At 39.3% G+C, this 19,924-nt stretch overlaps 1 protein-coding gene across 5 annotated transcripts in view; it reads left to right on the top strand.

The window, feature by feature from the left end:
* Positions 1 to 19,924, top strand: part of MDC1 (mediator of DNA damage checkpoint 1) — a 77,546-nt gene that overhangs the window by 15,755 nt on the left and 41,867 nt on the right. For all 5 annotated transcript variants that reach the window (XM_033916203.1, XM_033916202.1, XM_033916201.1 and 2 more), the window contains 4 exons: positions 7,603 to 7,647; positions 7,935 to 8,840; positions 12,768 to 12,913; positions 17,215 to 17,404. In XM_033916203.1, coding sequence (XP_033772094.1) covers positions 7,603 to 7,647; positions 7,935 to 8,840; positions 12,768 to 12,913; positions 17,215 to 17,404 — 1,287 coding nt within the window. The remainder of the gene's footprint in view (positions 1 to 7,602; positions 7,648 to 7,934; positions 8,841 to 12,767; positions 12,914 to 17,214; positions 17,405 to 19,924) is intronic.

The raw sequence follows: 19,924 nt of genomic DNA, 5'->3' as shown, positions 1-19,924 counted from the left end.
TAATATGGTGTCATATGAGAGTCCTACGTGATTTTCTAGTAACTTATTAATTTGGGGCCAAATTGAATTCCAAAATGCGTTTACACAGGGACAGAAAAAGATTAAATGATCTAACGTCCCTATTTCCAATTTACAATGCCAGCATCTATTAGATCTAGTACTATCTATTTTTTGCAGGCGCGTTGGGGTCCAGAACACTCTATGTAATAAAAACAACCATGTTTGATTCATAGATGCTGACCTTGTAGATCTTAATCTCCAGGACCAAAATCGTGGCCATTGAGATTCAGAAATTGTCTGACCAATCTCAATACTCCAAATATCCCTAAGACCTGTTTTCTTTTTTTTATTTAAAAATCCGTATATCAATTTGTACCATTTTGCGGCTTGGTGACCCAAAAAATCCGTCTGGAAACATAGAACCTGTAAACTATATTGATTATTTAGATTTTTCCATTCAGGGAACCCTACCTGAATGGCCTGCTTCAATTGCATCCATTTAAAATATTGTGTTTTATTTAATCCAAATTTATTTTGCAATTGTGAAAAACTAAGCAGTGATCCTTCTGATATGACATCTTTCAATGTTCTTATTCCTGCATTTATCCATTGTTTCCAGACGATTTTAAATCCGCCAATCTTGATCCTGGAGTTTATCCATATTGATTGATTTAGAGATTTAGCAATAGGTTCTGATGATAAATTACTGATATATCTCAATGTTTTCCAAGTGTCAAATAAAATTCTGTGATCTTTGTATCTTTTAGGCATTGTTATAGTTATTAACTGTTCTGGATATAAAGGGAGCAGGAGCCGCCATTCTAAATACAGCCAATCTGGTACATTTTCCAAAAGGTCTGGGAGGATCCAATACATACCCTGTCTTAAAATATAGGCTTGATGATACCTATAAAAATTTGGAAAATTTACCCCCCCTTCCATAATTGGTCTTTGTAATGATACTAAAGCGATTCTTGGTCTTTTCCCACACCAAACAAATTTTGTAAGAATATTATTAAGTTTTTTATAAAATGACCCCTGAAAAAATATTGGAATCATACTCATTTGGTAACAAACCACAGGCAATATCATCATTTTAATTGTTTGAATTCTTCCCCACCAAGAAAGATGTAATGGATTCCATTGCTCACACATTTCTGTTATTTTTTTTAATAAAAGTTTTTCATTCTCTTTGACTGTGTCTTCAATTGTATTTTTAATCATAATTCCTAAGTATTTTATACCATCCTCTTTCCAAATAAATGAATATGGGTCAAATAATCCTTTGGTACAATGAACATTTATTGGGAGAATTTCAGATTTGTTCCAATTAATTTTATATCCAGAAAAAGTACCATATTTTTCTATTAAATTAAGTATACATGGAATAGTAGTTTCCGGTTCTCTTAAATATAATAATATATCATCTGCATATGCAGATAATTTAAATTCAAAACTGTTAAATGATATTCCCTTTATCTCCTTATCTTTGTTTATTGCAATTAATAAAGGTTCTAGGACAATATCAAAAAGTAAAGGAGACAGAGGGCATCCTTGTCTAACTCCCCTATGCAAGATAAATCTATTTGATAAATTATTGTTAATATATAATCTTGCTCCAGGAGAGCTATACAATGTCTGAATCATTTTAATAAAACCGGATCCTATGCCAAACCATTGTAAAGCTTGGTATATAAAATTCCATTCCACTCTGTCAAAGGCTTTTTCTGCATCTAAAGATATTAAAAAAACTGGATCATTTATATTTTTTGCTAAATTTAATGAGTGGAATGCTAATCTAGTATTATTTGATGAATGTCTTTTAGCAATGAATCCTGTTTGATGTACATCAATAATGAAAGGGAGAGCTTTTGCCAATCTTAATGCTAATACTTTAGCCATTAATTTGTTATCCACATTCAATAATGAAATAGGCCTGTAATTTGAAACCAGAGTAGGATCTTTGTTTGGTTTTGGTAAGACTATAATTATCGATTCTGCCATAGTACCAGAAATATTTTCATTCTTTATTTGATATTGATACAAATTTAACAGATGTGGTAATATGATATTTTGGAAAAATTTATAAAATTCAACCGTATACCCATCTCCACCTGGAGCGGATCCAGCTCTAAGAGACTTCAATGCTATTTCTAATTCTTTTAAAGATATAGGTTCTTCTAAACTTCCTTTTATATGATCTGGAATATTTGGTCCAATATATGAATTTAAAAAAGTTAATCCGTCTTGTTCTTTATTTTTATAAGAATTGGAAGTATATAATTCTTTGTAAAAATCAAGAAATTGTGTTATAATATCTTTTGTGTTGGTATGTGTGTTACCTTGTGTATCTTTAATTGCAATAATCTTAGATTTTCTTTTCTTTGCTTTTAGAAAGTTTGCTAATAATTTCCCCGCTTTATTTGAATTTCCATAATATTGTACTTGTTTGTTGAAAATGTCTTTCCTCACAATTTGAGAAGAAATCTCATTATATTTAACTTTTAATTTTAATAATTCTTGTAGTGTATTATTTTCCCATTTATCAATTAATTTATTTTCTAATAATTTAATTTGCTTTCCCATCTCAATAAATTGTTTTTTTTTTTGTTTGTTAATAAATGTTGAATATGAAATAATATTTCCTCTCATAGTTGCTTTAAAAGCATCCCATAAGATCTCAGCATTAATATCATCTGATTCATTAAATTGAAAGAATTCTTGCATTTTTATTTTAAAATCTTCAAGAAATTTTGAATCCGCTAATAAATCATTATTAAATCTCCAAATTAAATCAAAATTTTCAACATCATAATTTTGAAGATTAATCCACACACCAGCATGATCAGAAATTATAATGGGATCAATTACTGCTTTTAAGATACGCTGCGCTATATTATTAGAAACAAATATATAATCAATTCGTGAGAAAGATTTATGGACCTGAGAACAAAAAGAAAATTCCTGATCATTAAAATGAAGAATTCGCCATATATCTACCAAATCACAAGATATTATCAAATTATCTAAGCCTAATGATTTCATAACTTTACTTGGTTTTTTATCCAAAATCGGATCCATTACAGCATTGAAATCCCCTGCTACTATCAAATTAGATGTAGCCAGTGGTAAGAGCAATTGTTGAATTTGTTTAAAAAACTCCATTTGATTCGTATTAGGAGCATATAAATTGAATAAATTCAGGGTTGTATTTCCCAGAACCATCTCGATATGTACCCATCTACCTAAGGGATCATAATTAATTAATTTAAAATCTGCATTACATTTTTTGTTTATTAGAACAGCCACTCCAGCTTTTTTCTTTAAAGCCGGTGCAAATAAACATTTAGAAATCCATCCTCCAGATAATTTTTTTGATTCAATTTCCGAAAGATGGGTCTCTTGAATGAAGTAAATGTCCGCATTTTGATTTTTAAGGAACGATAATAATTTCTTTTTCTTAATAGGATGATTTAAACCATTGACATTCAGCGAATACATTTTTATATCCATCTAATTAATAGTTATGTTTTATCCAATATTCTATAAAAATTTACAAGATTATTTCCTAGCACATTCATTAAAAATTCATATCCTATCCCGCCCCTTATTTTCCCTCCCCTCCCTCCCATTATCATATTCTGATTTGGAACACGCATTGGTCATGCAAAACCTACATCTCCATCTCCAGGCAACTAATAATTCATTGTATTATTTAAAAAACATATTTCTAAATTCAATACATTCTTTATACTTCCACTCTTATATAATTGAAAATTATATCCATTTAATCTATAATATTTTATAAATTTACTAAGAATTATATATATTTGATTCATAAAATTAATTTCAATATCATGTATACATGTAATATTATATTCTTAATAAATAAACATATTACAATATAGCTCTATTTCTCTATATATATCTATAGATCTTCATATAAATTAAATATATTCATTTTTATAAAAATATATGAATATTAATATTAATAATAATGCAATTCAATCATTTTCATAGATCCTCTTCATAATAATTTAAATTGAATAAATATTCGAATAAAATATACATTTTATGTCAATAAATAAGTTTTATAATAAATTCATATTTTTTTAATTATCTACCAATCAATTACTTATTTTCTTATTTTTCATAATAAATTAATATGACTGAATAATTGAATCAAATAAAAATTTTTTATTAGATATCTATTTTATTAATTAATTCTGTCAATAATCAAATTATTTTCTTGTATATATTTCATAAAATTATAATTTTCTTATACAGAATTGAAATATTGTTTTTATAATGAATTAATATATTTCATTTTTAAATCTTATTCTCAATATATCAATAATAAATTTTTCCTATCAATATTTTTAATGATAATTTCATTGTAAATCATTTCATTATTCCTTAATCATAATAAGTTAATATGCTATATGATTGAATTAATTTTCTATTTTGATTAAAACATGTAATTTATATAAATTTTTTTTTTTTTTTTTTTTTATATATATTATATTTTTATTTTTTTTTATATTTTGTTTTATTAATGATTGTGGATGCTAATATTTTATTAATAATTAATTTAATAAAATAATATTATAATACTGCATCCACTATATCAATAAATATAAATTATATTTCCAGTTAATAACATTTCTTATATCTTAATTTTCTTTTTTTTTTAATAATCTTCTTTATTTTCCCTTTTTTTTCCATCTTCTTTCTTCTTTCTTCTTTCTTCTTTCTTCTTTCTTCAGCTGAATTGTTCTGTTTCTTATGTAAACATAGGTTCTTTTTGTGTCAGAAATTCTTTCAGTTTTGCCGGGTCTTGAAAATATATGGATTTATTTCCACTGGATACTCTCATAGTAGATGGATAATATAGTCCATATATGTATCCTTTTTCTTTCAGCTGCTGTCTGTACGTGAGGAATTGTTTTCTTATGTTTGCTGTATATTTAGCAAAATCCGGAACTAAAATCAGTTTTGATCCTTTATAGTTCAAGTTTTTATTTGCTTTTGCCATTTTTAATATTTCTTGAGCTTGTTGATACCTTAAAACCTTGAATATCAAAGGTCTTGGAGCAGCCTGATTTACTGGCTTTCTTGTGGGGATTCTGTGGGCTCTTTCAATTTCTAACGGCCATTTTGAATTGAGCTGAAGCAGTTTAGGTAAAAGATTTTCCAAGAATTGTACAGGATCTCCCCCTTCAATATTTTCAGCCAGCCCCAAAATTCTGATGTTCTTTCTTTTTCCTCGGTTTTCCATGTCCACCATTTGATTTTTTAAAGCTGCTATTTCTTTTTTTTCTTTGTCATATTCCTGTGTGAAAGAATCAAACCTCTCCATTTTTTCTTCCAGCACTGTCATTCTCAGTCTCTCCGTTTGGATTTCTTGTTTCATATTAAGAAGCTCTTCTTTTACTTCAGATATTTTATTGGAGTTTTCAGTCAGCATTAGTTTTATTTTAAACAGTTCAGTCATAATATCAGCCTTTTCAGTGATTTCTTCAGTCTCCATCGGGAACGGCACACTCGATGGTGACAGGGGAGTAACTTTTGTTCTTTTTGCTGATATTCCCGATGTTGAAGGTTTTTCAGCTTTCCCCTGCTTTATATTCGCCATCTCCGACGTTGTTTTATGTATTTTTTTTAGCGATTTGAAAAAGTAGAAGTTTTAATTTTGTTCCGTTTGTTGCCTGGATACGGGAGCGCTGCAGTTAGGCTGCCATATCGTGCGCGCTCCAAGCCACGCCTACTCTTTAAATTACTGATTTAATTTAAATTTGCTTTCTTCTTAGCTATTTCTGGGCCAGAACCCAAAGCTCTGCCCGGTTCTGTGCTTAGGTTCCATCTACTGAAATCTCCGTCAAATCTCGCTCCAGCCCATCTAAATCATCCCAGCCCTCGAAGTCCTTCCCAGCCCATCCTCAACCAAACGGCCATATACGGACACAGACCGTGCAAGTCTGCTCAGTACTGGCCTTAGTTCTTCAATATTTACTATTATTTTCTGATTCGAGATCCTCTGTGTTCACCCCACACTTTTTTGAACTCTTGTCACCATTTTCCTTTCCACCACCTTCCTCAGGAGCACATTCCAGGCATCCACCACCCTCTTCGCAAAGAAGAATTTCCCAACATTACTCTTGAGTCTACCACCCCTCGACCTCAAATTATGTCCTCTGGTTTTACCATTTTCCTTTCTCTGGAAAAGATTTTGTTCTACGCTCACAATCTAACAGACAACAGTAGCTACAATACTGCCTCACGCACAGAAAATGTTTTGGGAAATTATATTCAAAGTGGTTAAAAAGGAAGCTACAAGGAAGAGAAAGGTCTTGCATCTACAGATTCCCAGGCAGTAAGTGTGAAAAAATACAATGCTTGAGCAGCATTTTGCATGTTTAGCTAGTATTTCCCAGAACTGCTGTCACTACGTTAACCTTGGTACCTGTATTACCAGTCGTTTCCTTCTGGTTTTTTAAATTTTTAAAAAAATATTATCACTGTACATATCCTTTCTTCCTTATTACTACTACCAGACCAGGCCAGAACTGATGGTTTATCCTGGACAACCAGCAGATAGGAGTCGGAGCCAATCAAATTTGACTCTGCGATACTTGGGCACTGTGCAGATGGATTCTTTCAGAATTTTTCTGTCTCCAGCAGATGGTTGACAAGCATCCTGTGCAAGTGTTCTGGACTATTCTGCTCCTCGCGTGGTTAGAGAACTGAAGTCTTAGCCATTTAAGGTCCTTTTATGAACACTGTTTGAAGTTTACCCAGGGCGCATTCAGCTGAAGGGATAGTGACCGCTTGGGCAGAGCTTCTTATAGTCACTCCAGATATGGCTGTGGCAAGATCATGAAGAGCGAATTTAAAGTACCAACGATTCGGCTGTGATCAGTGAATACCGGTTGAGCTATTCTTGCAGGGGTGTCCAACCTTTTGGCTTCCCTGGGCCACATTGGCCGAAAAAATTTTTTCCTGGGGCCGCGCAAACGCTGCAGCAAGACAGAAGAGAGAGCCGGCAAGACGATAAACACCCGGGGGCAGCAGAAGAAAACACTGCATCGCCCTCGACCGGGGCCGCACAAAATACTTCACGGGGCCGCAGGTTGGACACCCCTGCTTACAGCTTCCTATTGTAAAAAAACTGTCAGCACCACAGTCATAGCAGTACTATACAAGCTAAGTACCATATGCTTTACATAATAAGCTGGTTTTGATGAAATAACATAAGATTAGAAGTATTGCTTTGAGAGGGAACTGAGAGATTTCCAACACTATAAATATTACTAAAAATAAAAAACAAAATACCGTAGTATAAAAAGAGAAATACAAAAATGTATAAGGAGAGAACATAAGATAGGTAATTAAAGACCAGTGATAATTCACGTCTGAGTAAGATTTTTATCAAACCCAGTCAGCTGTGAACACTTTCAGCCTACAAGAGTACATAAATCTCCACATTATGTGTCTTAAGTGCTTGAAAATTATCCCCGTAGCCTGTTTTGTGAAGGTTTTAACTTATTTTATATGAAATAATCTCACAAAATTCAGTAATAGTTTTTTTTTTTTTACTTTTAGAGCCATTTGTCCTGAGGCCTAGCGTGGGATTGCTGTCAACCTCAGGTGAGTGCTCCAAGATTGTGCAAACCTCCTAAGGAGGTTTGAAGCCTAGAGTAAATAAGCGGAAGCCGGCTCCTCTTCCCCTGAGATTGAGGAATGAGAGAGCTGTAAATTTCTCTCATTGTTAATGTCTGCTAATGATGTCAAGATGGGGGGCAGGGCTACCGTAGGCCTAAGGCAATCACATTGATTCATATCATCTCTGTAATAAGCTTGTCCTGTTCTCTAGAGTTAGGTTTCTCTTATTTGATAATAATCTGTGTTCTCCTTTTCGTTCTCATTCATTGAAGACTGTGCTTCTTCGGAGAATACAGATGAGTTGGCCGATGACCAGCTCGAAGTAGCAGAAACGCAGCCTTTCTGCGACAACCACGACCTCTGTTCCATTTCCAGCAAGGACAGAGCAGAGGACATTGAAGTGGAACCCACCCAGGCCTTCCTGCAACAAGGGGAAAGTGAAGACGTCTCTCAAGAGGAGACACAGCCTATTGCACTGTACTTGAGTCTCCGGGCAGCTTTGGAACCCCAGAGGCACCACTGTGGCCTTGATCCCATGAACGTTCTCCAGCGTCGAGCAGTTTCAGATAACCATGCCAATAGCACTGAATCTGAACCTCTATCTTCTCTGGAGAAAGGAGAGAAACCAAGGATTACCGCTCAGCCCAGTGCCCTCCCATTGAACATTTCTGAGGAGCAGACTCAGGCCTACGCCATTGAGATAGCAGAGGAAAATGTAACAGAATCTTCATTGCATCCGGAGGGGGAAATACCAAAGGAAAGCAGAGAGATGGAGTCTGCTTTCGATGATGAAACTCAGACCTATGATGTTAGTTTAGCAGAGGAGGTACAAGCAACTGAGACGCTGAAAGTGTGCAGGGAGGAGGCAGAATCACAGGAGCAAGAAATAGCAGAAAACTTATCAGAAACAGAGCAAGTTTCCAAAGACAATACTGTAACCACGCTCCCAAAATCTTCTGCTGCCACAGACAACGTCACACAACTGCTGACAGCATCAACCATGAATAATCACCTTCGCACAGCGAAATTGGTAGACACTCTGGATGGCCCAGATCCAAAGAGAGAGCGGGGAGAAGAGAAAGTGAACCCAGAGAAAGCCAGAACCTTCGAAAACACAGAACAAGACTTTGGGAATGATGCCACACAGGAAGTGGTCCCATTACCACCACTGGAAAAAGGTAAATGTGCCAGGGAAGGGATAATCTGTGTGATCTCTCACCAGTAGCTTGACACTGGAGGACAAAGAGAGCAGAAGAATGATTCAGCGTACCTACTCATTTATTGCTAGGCCACCTTGGTTTAGTTAAGCTTGTTTTTTTTTTTTACAAAATTTTTAATAGTTTATGTTATCCTAAGACAAGCAGGCAGCATACTCTCACATGTGGGTGACGACATCCACAGAGCCTGGCACAGACAGTGATTAGTGCACTGGCACTTTAAGAAATTCAAAGCTAACATGAAAGAGCGTTGTCTATTCAAAAAGGTTATTATAATAAATTTAAGGATGTGTGGGGACCTTTATTAAATTATAGTAATGAATAAGTTACACTTTTCCCAATCTTAATACACATATGGATTTTTTTGGGGGGGGATTTCTTTTTTTTTTTTTAATTCTTTATTCATTTTTGATTCTTACATCAAGTGACTTATACATAATAAAAACAATTTTCACATATCACTTGTATTTACAATCATATGTTCTTATAAAATAAAATAAATATCCCCTTCTTTATCCATATTCCTATCGGGATTTCTTGTTTTTCCATTAAGAATATTTTCATGTGGTACAGGGCTCTGGAATAACCTTACTACCCCACTGCGGACTCAGGTCTCCTTCCAACTATTCCCCCGCAATAATCCCCCCCCCCCGCCCTTCCCCCCCTCCAACTGCTCTCCCCCTTCCTCCCTCCCCTTATTAGGTTTCTTGCTCTCTCTCTCTTACCTTCCAACCTAACCTTTGACGTTGCTGGTAATTCTGACAAACTGTTAAAACGTCCCCTCATACCCTTCTTTGTTGCTTGTAACTGTGACAAAATGTTGTAAATCCGTGTGTCATCACAGATCTTAATTAACTGATGTGAACCGCCTAGAACTTCTTCGGTATGGCGGTATACAAGAATAAGTAATTATTTATGATTATTATTCCGTAAGCATCTGAAAACCAGTCTTTTCACAAAAACGTAATGCTCTCCTCCCCCCCCCCCCCCCCCCGTATTCTCAATCCACTAAACTCAATGTGCTATTCTCTTCCTTTATTAAACTTTTGTAAACCGTGCCGAGCTCTATTTTCATGGCGGTATATAAACTTAAGGTTTAGTTTGGTTTAGTTGTACAATGGTACCTTGGTTTACGAGTGCATCGGTTTGTGAGTGTTTTGCAAGACGAGCAAAACATTTGCAAAATCGGTGCCTCGGAAACCGAGCATGGCTCGATTTACGAGCACCCCCCCCCCCCCCGCAATCCAGCACCCCCCCCTGTGATCCGGCACCCCTGCCACGATCCGACCCCCTCCCCCCTGACACGATTGGACACCCCCCCGCCACGATCCGACACCCCCGCCATGATCCGACACCCCCCTCCCGACACAATTGGGCACCCCCCCTCCGCTTCTTACCCTCATCTGGGCACTCTTGAAGATCGGCCCTCGTCTGCTGGGCCTTGAGCATCTGAGCATGTGAGGGGGGGTGCCTGATCGCAGGGGGGGGCCTTCGAGGGGAGCAATGCCGGTTCTCGGGGGGGGGGGGAACGCATCAAAGCGAGTTTCCATTATTTCCTATGGGGAAACCCGCTTTGATAAATGAGCATTTTGGATTACGAGCATGCTCCTGGAACGGATTATACTCGTAATCCAAGGTACTACTGTATATGAATTTGGGAGGGGGGGGGTTAAATCTTCTTGGTGTATGATATTGAAGATTTTTCAAGTGATGTTGTATTATATTTGGTTGATATTTACTGTACACTTGATGTAAGTTTAAAAATGAATAAAGAAATTTAAAAAAAAGAAAGAAATTTGAAGCTTTCAGACTACCCGCTACGGCGCATGCGCAGGGGCCTTCCCACCCGATGAGGGTCCACGGTACCTCAGTTCCATAAACAAGCTAAGCAGCCAACTAGGGGAGGTGGGAGGAATGTGAATATCTGCCTGCTGTCTCTGGATAACACCTGTTACGGTAAGTAACTGTGCTTTTTTTAAAAAAAAAAATCAACATCCCTGATGTTAGATTTTCTTCCTTATATCCCACTCTTCAGCTATCCACGCTGTTTCTGCTTTTATGAGTATCAGTGTGAGAAGTGATGAATGATCAACATAGCAGCATCGTAATAGTCATCACTTCTTCTCTTCTTCTTTTCTTTTTCATCTTTTGGCACACCAAAGAGGGGGGGGAGGGTATTAGTAACAATTTTACATAATATGTTATAATACAGTGGTCTCAAACTCAAATCCTTTGCAGGGCCACATTTTGGATTTGTAGGTACTTGGAGGGCCGCAGGAAAAAAAGTTAATGTCTTATTAAAGAAATGAAAATTTTGCATGAGGTAAAACTCTTTATAGTTTATAAACCTCCCCTCCCCAAGGCCTGCATGTTCCCCCCTTCTTTGCAGCGTCCTCCAGCTTTTCCCCTGGCCTCCCCGTCTTAGTGGAAAATCAGAGGCGGGAAACTAAGAGGTGACACCAGGAAATTATTTTTCACTGAAAGGGTGGTTGATCGTTGGAATAGTCTTCCACTGCAGGTGATTGAGGCCAGCAGCGTGCCTGATTTTAAGGCCAAATGGGATCGACACGTGGGCTCTATTCACTAGGCAAAGGTAGGGGAGGGTCATTAGGGTGGGCAGACTAGATGGGCCGTGGCCCTTATCTGCCGTCTATTTCTATGTTTCTATAGTTTCAGCTAATTACCATGCCTGCAGAGAAGATCGCCGGTGCTGTAACATTCCTTGCAGGCTGCCATCGGCCTTCGCATGTTCCCTCTGCCGCGGTCCTGCTCCTCCTTTAACGTCAGGGGCAGGATCGCAGCAGAGGGAACATGATGCTGAGGATCGCTACAGCACTGGCAATCCTCTCTGCATGCTACTGTAATTATCTGAAGGTAAGAGCTGGAGGCCAGGGGGGAAGCCAGAGGACGCTGCAAAGAGCGGGCAGCACTAGTACAAACCGTGGGCCGCAAAATAGTACCTGAAGGGCCGCATGTGGCCCCTGGGCCGCGAGTTTGAGACCACTGTTATAATATGTGTATATTTTGATGTTTTAAGTTTTTTATTCATTTTTCATATAACAAGTGTACAATCTAAATTCATACAAATTCATTAAGTATACACTTGACATTCTTTCATATCTTACTGTAAATATAACATTTCATTATATACTTTTTTACTATAATTTTTAAACAGCATATAATACTTAATAAGTAATAAGTATGTCAACTATTACTCAATTATAACCCCCCTCCCTCCCCTTACTTTGGGAAATGCATACCATAAAACAAAATATAATGTTAAATTATTTATATTTTATGATGAATAAAATAAACCCACCCACCCCCCCTTATCAAATATCTTATTTTGGGAAAATTATATCATTCATTGCAAAAGTCTGTTAATGGTCCCCAAATCTTCTTAAACTTATCTATATACCCTTTTAGTGTTGCAAATGTATATATTTTGATTGGAAATAAGATGAAGGGTGGGTGGTAGGGTGGGGGTTAAACATATCACTAGATTTATATGTGGTAGATATCAAAGTGTTATTGTGTAATAACTTGTTGAAATATATTATTTTGTGCACTTATTGTCAAATTTGAAAATGAATAAAGAATTATTAAAAAAAAAACCATAGCAGCACCCTTCCAATGAAGTTCGTAAATGCTGAAGCAGCTAAATAAGAGGGACTTTCTGAAATGTTATGAGCACTACAATATTTATAATAAGAGAAGGGCTTGTGCTCATTTGGTTTGCTGAATTATGTAAGATCAGGATTTGCTAGTGCTACTGGTCTGAAGCATGGATTGTGGTCCTCTTTCCTCTGCCTAGTTTAATGTGGTCGAGAGGCAAATGTTTGAAGCAGAATGAATAAGCCTGGCTACGATTTTTTTGTCATTCTGCAGATGCTGACAGAACCCGAGAGAAGGAGAAAGTGGTGAAGAAGGGCAGGAAAAAAGAGAAGACGGAGAAGAAATGCTTGAAAGAGGAAGAGAAAACTACCAAAGCGACTTCGGATGCAGCGGGGATTGGGGAGTCTGGCGCTGTGCAGGTGAGAGGGATGCGTGCGAGGATAGCACCTCTGCTATTTATTCCAGGCAAAGAACTTAGACCACGGCTTATGTAACGATTCCCTAAGTGAGATAGTTACCTCATCTTGAGTATTCCTTGGCCTTCTCTTATCACCTGCAACTAAACTAAACTAAACCTTAGGTTTGTGTACCGCATCTTCTCCACGATCGTAGAGCTCGGCACGGTTTACAGGACTAAGATAAAATGGAACTCCAAAGGATGATTGTGGATTAAGGGTAAAGGAGAAGTAACATAGAAGATGACGGCAGAAAAGGGCTACAGCCCATCAAGTCTGCCCACTCTGCTTACCCACCCCCTGTCTATGCCCTAATGACCCAATTTCCTTATCTTGACCCTCGTAGGAATCCCACATGGGTATCCCATTTATTCTTAAAGTCTGGAACGCTGTCTGCCTCGATCACCTGCACTGGAAGCTTGTTCCAATGATCAACCACTCTCTCTGTGAAGAAATACTTTCTGGTGTCTGCAGGAGCCACTCTCTCCTCCTCTCCCTATTGGCTAAGGCTCTTAACATTTGCATCTCCTCTTCCTATAGGCTAAGGCTCTTTACACCTGCATTGTGATGTCATAGAACTTTCTGATTATAGAAACATGATGGCAGATAAAGGCCAAATGACCCATCATAGAAACATAGAAGATGACGGCAGAAAAGGGCTGCAGCCCATCAAGTCTGCCCACTCTGCTTACCCACCCCCTGTCTATGCCCTAATGACCCAATTTCCTTATCTTGACCCTCGTAGGGATCCCACATGGGTATCCCATTTATTCTTAAAGTCTGGCACGCTGTCTGCCTCGATCACCTGCAATGGAAGCTTGTTCCAATGATCAACCACTCTCTCTGTGAAGAAATACTTTCTGGTGTCGCCATGAAATTTTCCGCCCCTGAGTTTGAGCGGGTGCCCTCTTGTGGCCGAGGGTCCCTTGAGAAAGAAAATATCATCTTCCACTTCGACACATCCCGTGAGGTACTTAAATGTTTCGATCATGTCTCCCCTCTCCCTACGTTCCTCAAGAGTGTAGAGCTGCAATTTGTTCAGTCTCTCTTCGTACGAGAGACCCTTGAGCCACGAGATCATCCTGGTGGCCGTCCGTTGAACCGATTCAATTCTGCGCACATCTTTACTGTAATGTGGCCTCTTTACTGTAATGTGTAAGTAGGGGGTTTTGGGTACCGGAGAGGGGGGAGGTGTTACATTTTTGAGAAAAGCCAAATTTTCAGATGTTTTCGGAAGAGTTGGAAGGAGCTCGAATTTCGGAGAGGGGTTGTAAGGTTGTTCCAGAGCTCGGTGATTCTAAAGGGGAGGGATGTACCTAGTTTTCCAGCATGGGATATACCTTTTATCGAAGGGAAGGATAGTTTTAATTTTTGGGAGGATCTGGTGGAATTAGGATTAGAGGAATTCCAAGATAGTGGAATAACGGGAGGAAGAATGCCATGAAGGATCTTGAAAGTTAGGCAGGCACATTTGAAGTGGACCCTGGAGATTATTGGAAGCCAGTGAAGCTTGGACAGAAGTGGTGAGACGTGATCAGATTTACTTTTTGCGAAAATAAGCTTAGCCGCAGCATTCTGAATCCGCTGGAGTCTGAGGAGGCTTTTCTTAGTTAGGCTTAAGTAGATTCCTCTCCTCATTTCTCATTCCTCATTCCTCTCCTCCTCCCCACCCCTTCATAAAAGTGACTAAGCATAAAGATTTGTGTTTTTTTCTTTAGTAATCAATTACATTAGTCATTGCTTATATACCGCAAATAATAATAATAATAGCTTCTTGTACAATAACCTCTGGAAGCTTCACCATAGGGTCTTGCATCCTTTCCAGCCTGGGCTGCAGGGCTCCATTAAATTTTGTCTCCTCCCTCTGAGGACACCTTCCCTGGATACTTCCCATGATTCTCATTGTTCCTGCAGCCTTGCTGCTGGGTTTATTGTCTCTTCTGCTTGTGATTTATTTTTCAATTTCTAGTCTTTGAATTTTTCTGTAACGCAGGTATTGCCCAAGTGCTGCAGATTCACTCTGTGGGAGTGATCCTTTGGTGGGAGCTTCTGGGGGGTGCCCTGTCAGCTGAAACTGCAGTAAGCCCCCTAGACAACCTGCAGATCACATCGGGTCTCCAGATCGGGAGCCATCTCGCCCAGGGTTCGTCCGCTAAGGGCTAGAGTGCAGGCTGTGGAGGTACGCTGGGATCGGAACCGGACCGCATATCTTCCCTAATTTCCCTGAGGGGGCCTGGTGGTCGTTATCTGCGGTGACAGGGAAGGTGAGGCAGTCGGAAGACCTGAAAATCCAGTTTTATCAGTTCCTGAGGTACTGATCTCTCTTGCACTGTGTATTGCTAGCTGCCATTGAATTACATTGCAGCACAAGTCTCAGTGGTGTCTGTGTGCCCCTGAGTTTAGTGATTTTGGGGGAGTGCTAAAATTGGGGCTTTGGATGGTTTCCCTGCATGCTCTGGTCCCGTCCCCCCACCTGTAAAATTGCCATTTTTCCAGGGCCGTTTTAGAGCAAAATCGCCACTCGCGGCGGCCATCTTGGATTTTCATTAAAGTATGTTTTTTTGACTTAGAAGCTTCGTTTTTCCTCCAAACTTCACATATGGCCTCCTCAGGACAGGATGGCATGGATTCATGTTGTAAATGTGGCGGATGGCTGACGGATTCACAGCCATGCATTACATGCGCCGCAGCCCACAAGAGGTGTGAACCGTGCATGGATCCCACACTAGCCTACTCCAAAGAGGCCCTTCCTTCCTCCGATTCCACCGGAGATGCGATTGCAGTGTCCAGGATGTCTAAATTGGGTGCAGAGGGTGCTTCCGCAAAACGCAAGCGCAGTTCTGGGGAAAAGTCTCATAAATCTTCTAAGCATTCCAGATCTGAGTCCCGCAGAGCGGCTCTTGCCACCGGTGACTTATTTCCCACCGGAATTTGTAGATATGATGTATCAGGCTTTTATGAGAAAAAGGGCTATGCTTGTTTCTCCCAGTGCAGCAGTCTGTTCCACCTTTGGAGTCCAGCATGTCAATTTGTTTGGTGAGAGGCATGTCCTGTAGGCAGTTAGCCAGCACTCACACTTTTTGTCCTTGCCAGCGCCTCTCCTGCTCTAGCACCTCCCACTGGCAGCTCAGGGCCCCTGACGTCGACCTGATGCACAGACATTGACATGATGACGTCCACACATTTCCGGGTGCTGCTAAGTTAAAAAAAAATTTGATTTGAGGGACACTGCGCTAACCGCTGCGCCACACACTTCCAGGCTGGTCCGGTCCAGGGCTTTGAGCATCTGTGCACGCTCAAGGCCCTGCACTTGCCCAGTGCCATAACCGTGAGAAAGAGTTAAGAAGAGAGATGTGGTCATCACGGGGATGGGAGGATGGAGGAGAGCAATTCCGGGAGGGGGGATGGGGAAATCTAAATTTGGCTTTAAGATGAAATTTAAAGAGTTTTTAAGTGCTGAAGCAGGGGGGTAGGGGGCATTCTTAGAGATGAGCTGTTATTAGAAATAATAGGGTATGTTTGAGAAGAGATTTTTCAATTTTGGTTATGTAAAGTTGCCACTGATTTTGTACTACACAAGGGGTGGAAGGAGACTTCTTAGAGGTTGCGCAGTGTCTGTCGTCCAATCAAAGAGCCTGTAAGCCTCCAAAACTGAACACAAGTGTGGCCTTACCTATGAACAGGATCTGGGAAAATTCAAAAGTAATTTAAAAACATTTCTCTTTAAAGATGCCTTTGGTAACTAATTTAATAATCCTTAGGCCAAACTATTTTTACCGTATTATATTATGCCTTTTATTTGTTTCCCTTTTGTACTTTTCCCTTTTTGTTCTACTTTCCTATATTGATTTGTATTTCACATCCCCTCTTTCCTTGTGTTAGGAGTATGTTAAGTTAAACTTCAATCCCTAATGTTATTATATAAAGTTTTGTATTGTATTGTTTCCCACCAAATGTAATTTTAAACTGTTCATCGCTTAGAAATATGATTAAGCAATTAATCAAAAAAACCATTAAACTTGAAACTTGAAACCTATATGGGAGCATCCATCAACACCTCCCTTCTTCTGCTGGTTATACCACCTAGCATCCTTCTGGCTACAGCTACCCCCTTATCAAACTATTTAGATGCCTTTAGATCCAGTATCCTGTTTCCATAGTGGCCAATCCAGGTCACCTTCCCTTTATCTTAATGCATTACTCTCTCTCACACACAATACTACATATGTTTTCTTAGCTGCATTACTGATTCTCTCATTTACCAGCTGCCAGAGGAGGGAAGGTCATCAACCCCAGGCCCAGCGGAAGAGGATAAAGGAGGAACCCCCCAGGAAAAGAAGAGACGCAACAAAGGCGGTCTGCCTGGTGGTTACCAAAGGAAGCAGTCCAAGGTGCAAAAGGAGCCTGCCTCCATCCCTGGTGACCCTGGAAGCACAGTAGATGAGGCAGCAGCAGGTAAACCCAGTTATGATGGCATTGCTGGTGGTAGACCTTTTGGGGTCCAGGGAAAACATTTAGGAGGGAGTCCTAAAGCCTTTCAGTAGGTTTACGTGGCCTCCTGCTTTGGGTGGACATGAGGGTCCAGGAAAGTCAGCCTAGTTCCAGTGATATTGCAATTTTTCCATCTTCCAGCGCTAAATGGGGGTTGGGGGAAGGGGGAGCACAAAAAAGGGCAAACAAGAGAGAGGTATATTCTGCATCTCTTCTGTATCTCTTCTCTTGTTCCTTTATCATTAATCATTACTAAACTAAACTAAACTAAACCTTAGGTTTGTATACCGCACCATCTCCGCGTGAGCAGAGCTCGGCACGGTTTACAGAGGTTGAGAGGAAAGGAACTACAAGGAAGGGATATAGGAGAGGGACTGAGGAGATAGAGGGGGACAGGATACTAGAGCACGGGAGGTGATTAGGTTTTTGAAAAGAGCCAAGTTTTCAAGTGTTTGCGGAAGGATTGGAAGGAGCTAGAATTTCTGAGCGGGGATGAAAGGTTGTTCCAGAGTTCTGTGGTTCTAAAGGGGAGGGATGTTCCAAGTTTTCCTGCGCGGGATATACCTTTTATAGAAGGGAAAGATAGTTTCAGTTTTTGGGCGGATCTAGTCGAGAGCGGGTTTGAGGAGTTCCAGAAGAGTGGGATAACAGGAGGAAGGACGCCGTGTAGAATCTTGAAGGCTATGCAGGCACATTTGTAGAGGACTCTGGAGTAAACTGGGAGCCAGTGAAGCTTGGAGAGGAGTGGGGAAACGTGGTCGAACTTGCCTTTTGCGAAAATAAGCTTGGCCGCGGCGTTTTGAATTAGCTGATGAATTTAAGATATTTCCAATACAGTTGACATTTTCGAACCATGCCAACCTCTTCAATAGGGGCCTTCAAGAGAGACTGCTATTCAGTTCTCTCTCAATGTTTTCCCCTATTACTTCCTTGTTACATTCATATTATTAAATATTATTGTCATCATAAAGTTTCTTTCCAGACCAAACATGTTAGTCTTTTCTTTTTTTTTTTTTAAAGACCATCCTCTTCTTTAAATTACTTTAGCCAAAGTCTCATAAATAACATAAAGTCCAAATTGTTAAAATTAATTCTTTAAATAGACATTGGCTCAGAATTTGATAAGAAGTCCTTTAATTTTTCCGGGTCATCAAAATATAAGGACTTGACTCCAGTTGTCACTCATTTTTGCGGGGTAATACAAGCCGTATTTAAACCCCTTTTCTTTCAATGAAGTTGGAAGGGGGGATACCACAGAGAACTAGGATGAGAAGAATAAAGAGGATAGGAAAGGGAAGATGGCAGAGGAGGGACAAGAATAGAAAACGGCTGGGAGAAGGTCAGAAAGAGCGAGGTGTGGGCTCGGAAGGAGCTCGTGTGTGTGGACAATTTGTAGATCCTGCTAGGAAGAGATACGTGACTTTGGGGAGCTTCGGGATAGAGAATGACACGGTGACAAAATTCATCACCGTCCCCGTCCCCGCGGGAAATAATCCCATGTCATTTTCTAGTGTCTATTTGAACCTCGGTCCTTCTACTCCAGCATTCTTCAAAGCAAAGCTTGCGGGTCAGAGGTTGTGGCCATTCATACTCTGATTCTTATTTGAGCCAAGTATAGGATAATGAAGCCATTGTGACATCACTGATGAGGTTGGCTCTTAGGCACTGGTGGAATGAGGCATTATGACATCACAATATCTGCTCTGGAAACCAGAGACTGTCATTCTCTAGTGTAATGTAATGTAATGTAATGTAATTTATTTCTTATATACCGCTACATCCGTTAGGTTCTAAGCGGTTTACAGAAAATATACATTAAGATTAGAAATAAGAAAGGTACTTGAAAAATTCCCTTACTGTCCCGAAGGCTCACAATCTAACTAAAGTACCTGGAGGGTAATAGTGTCTATTTCAACCTCAGTCCTTCTACACCAGCATTCTTCAAAGCAAAGCTTGCGGGTCAGTGGTTGTGGCCATTCATACTCTGATTCTTCCCTCTCTCCTTAAAGAATGACATGAAGATGGTTTCCCGCGGTTATCCGCGGGGACGGGAACGGTTATGAATTTTGTCACCGTGTCATTCTCTACTTTGGGATAAATATGAGCTGTGTTCGAGGGATCTTTTCCCCTATCTTCAGGTGAAGCATTATATCTTAAGCTCTGGAATGTTGGGGGTGGGGGGAACTTGTTCTTGGGGAAGACACAATTTGAATGCTTGCTGGGTCCTACGATACGAAATATTCTTATTTAATGTGTAGATCGATTTTCTTCTTTGTACTTGTAGCGTGGAGTGCTGAAGAGCCACTGCACTCCTGTATTTTATGTTTTGCTATGCTTTCTTTAATAAAAGTTATCAATTTAAAAAAAAAAAAAAAGAAAGAAAGAGCATGATAGACAGAGCAGAGAGAAATGAAATGAACGAGTCCAAAACAAGACTCCTTTGGCTCGGTCCAAAACTAGACCAACTACCCTCCTCCATCTCAC

This window comes from Geotrypetes seraphini, chromosome 12 (genome assembly GCF_902459505.1).
Source record: "Geotrypetes seraphini chromosome 12, aGeoSer1.1, whole genome shotgun sequence".
Taxonomy (NCBI): domain Eukaryota; kingdom Metazoa; phylum Chordata; class Amphibia; order Gymnophiona; family Dermophiidae; genus Geotrypetes; species Geotrypetes seraphini.
Note: the sequence above shows the minus strand (reverse complement) of the source record. Positions and strands in the feature narration are given on the sequence as shown.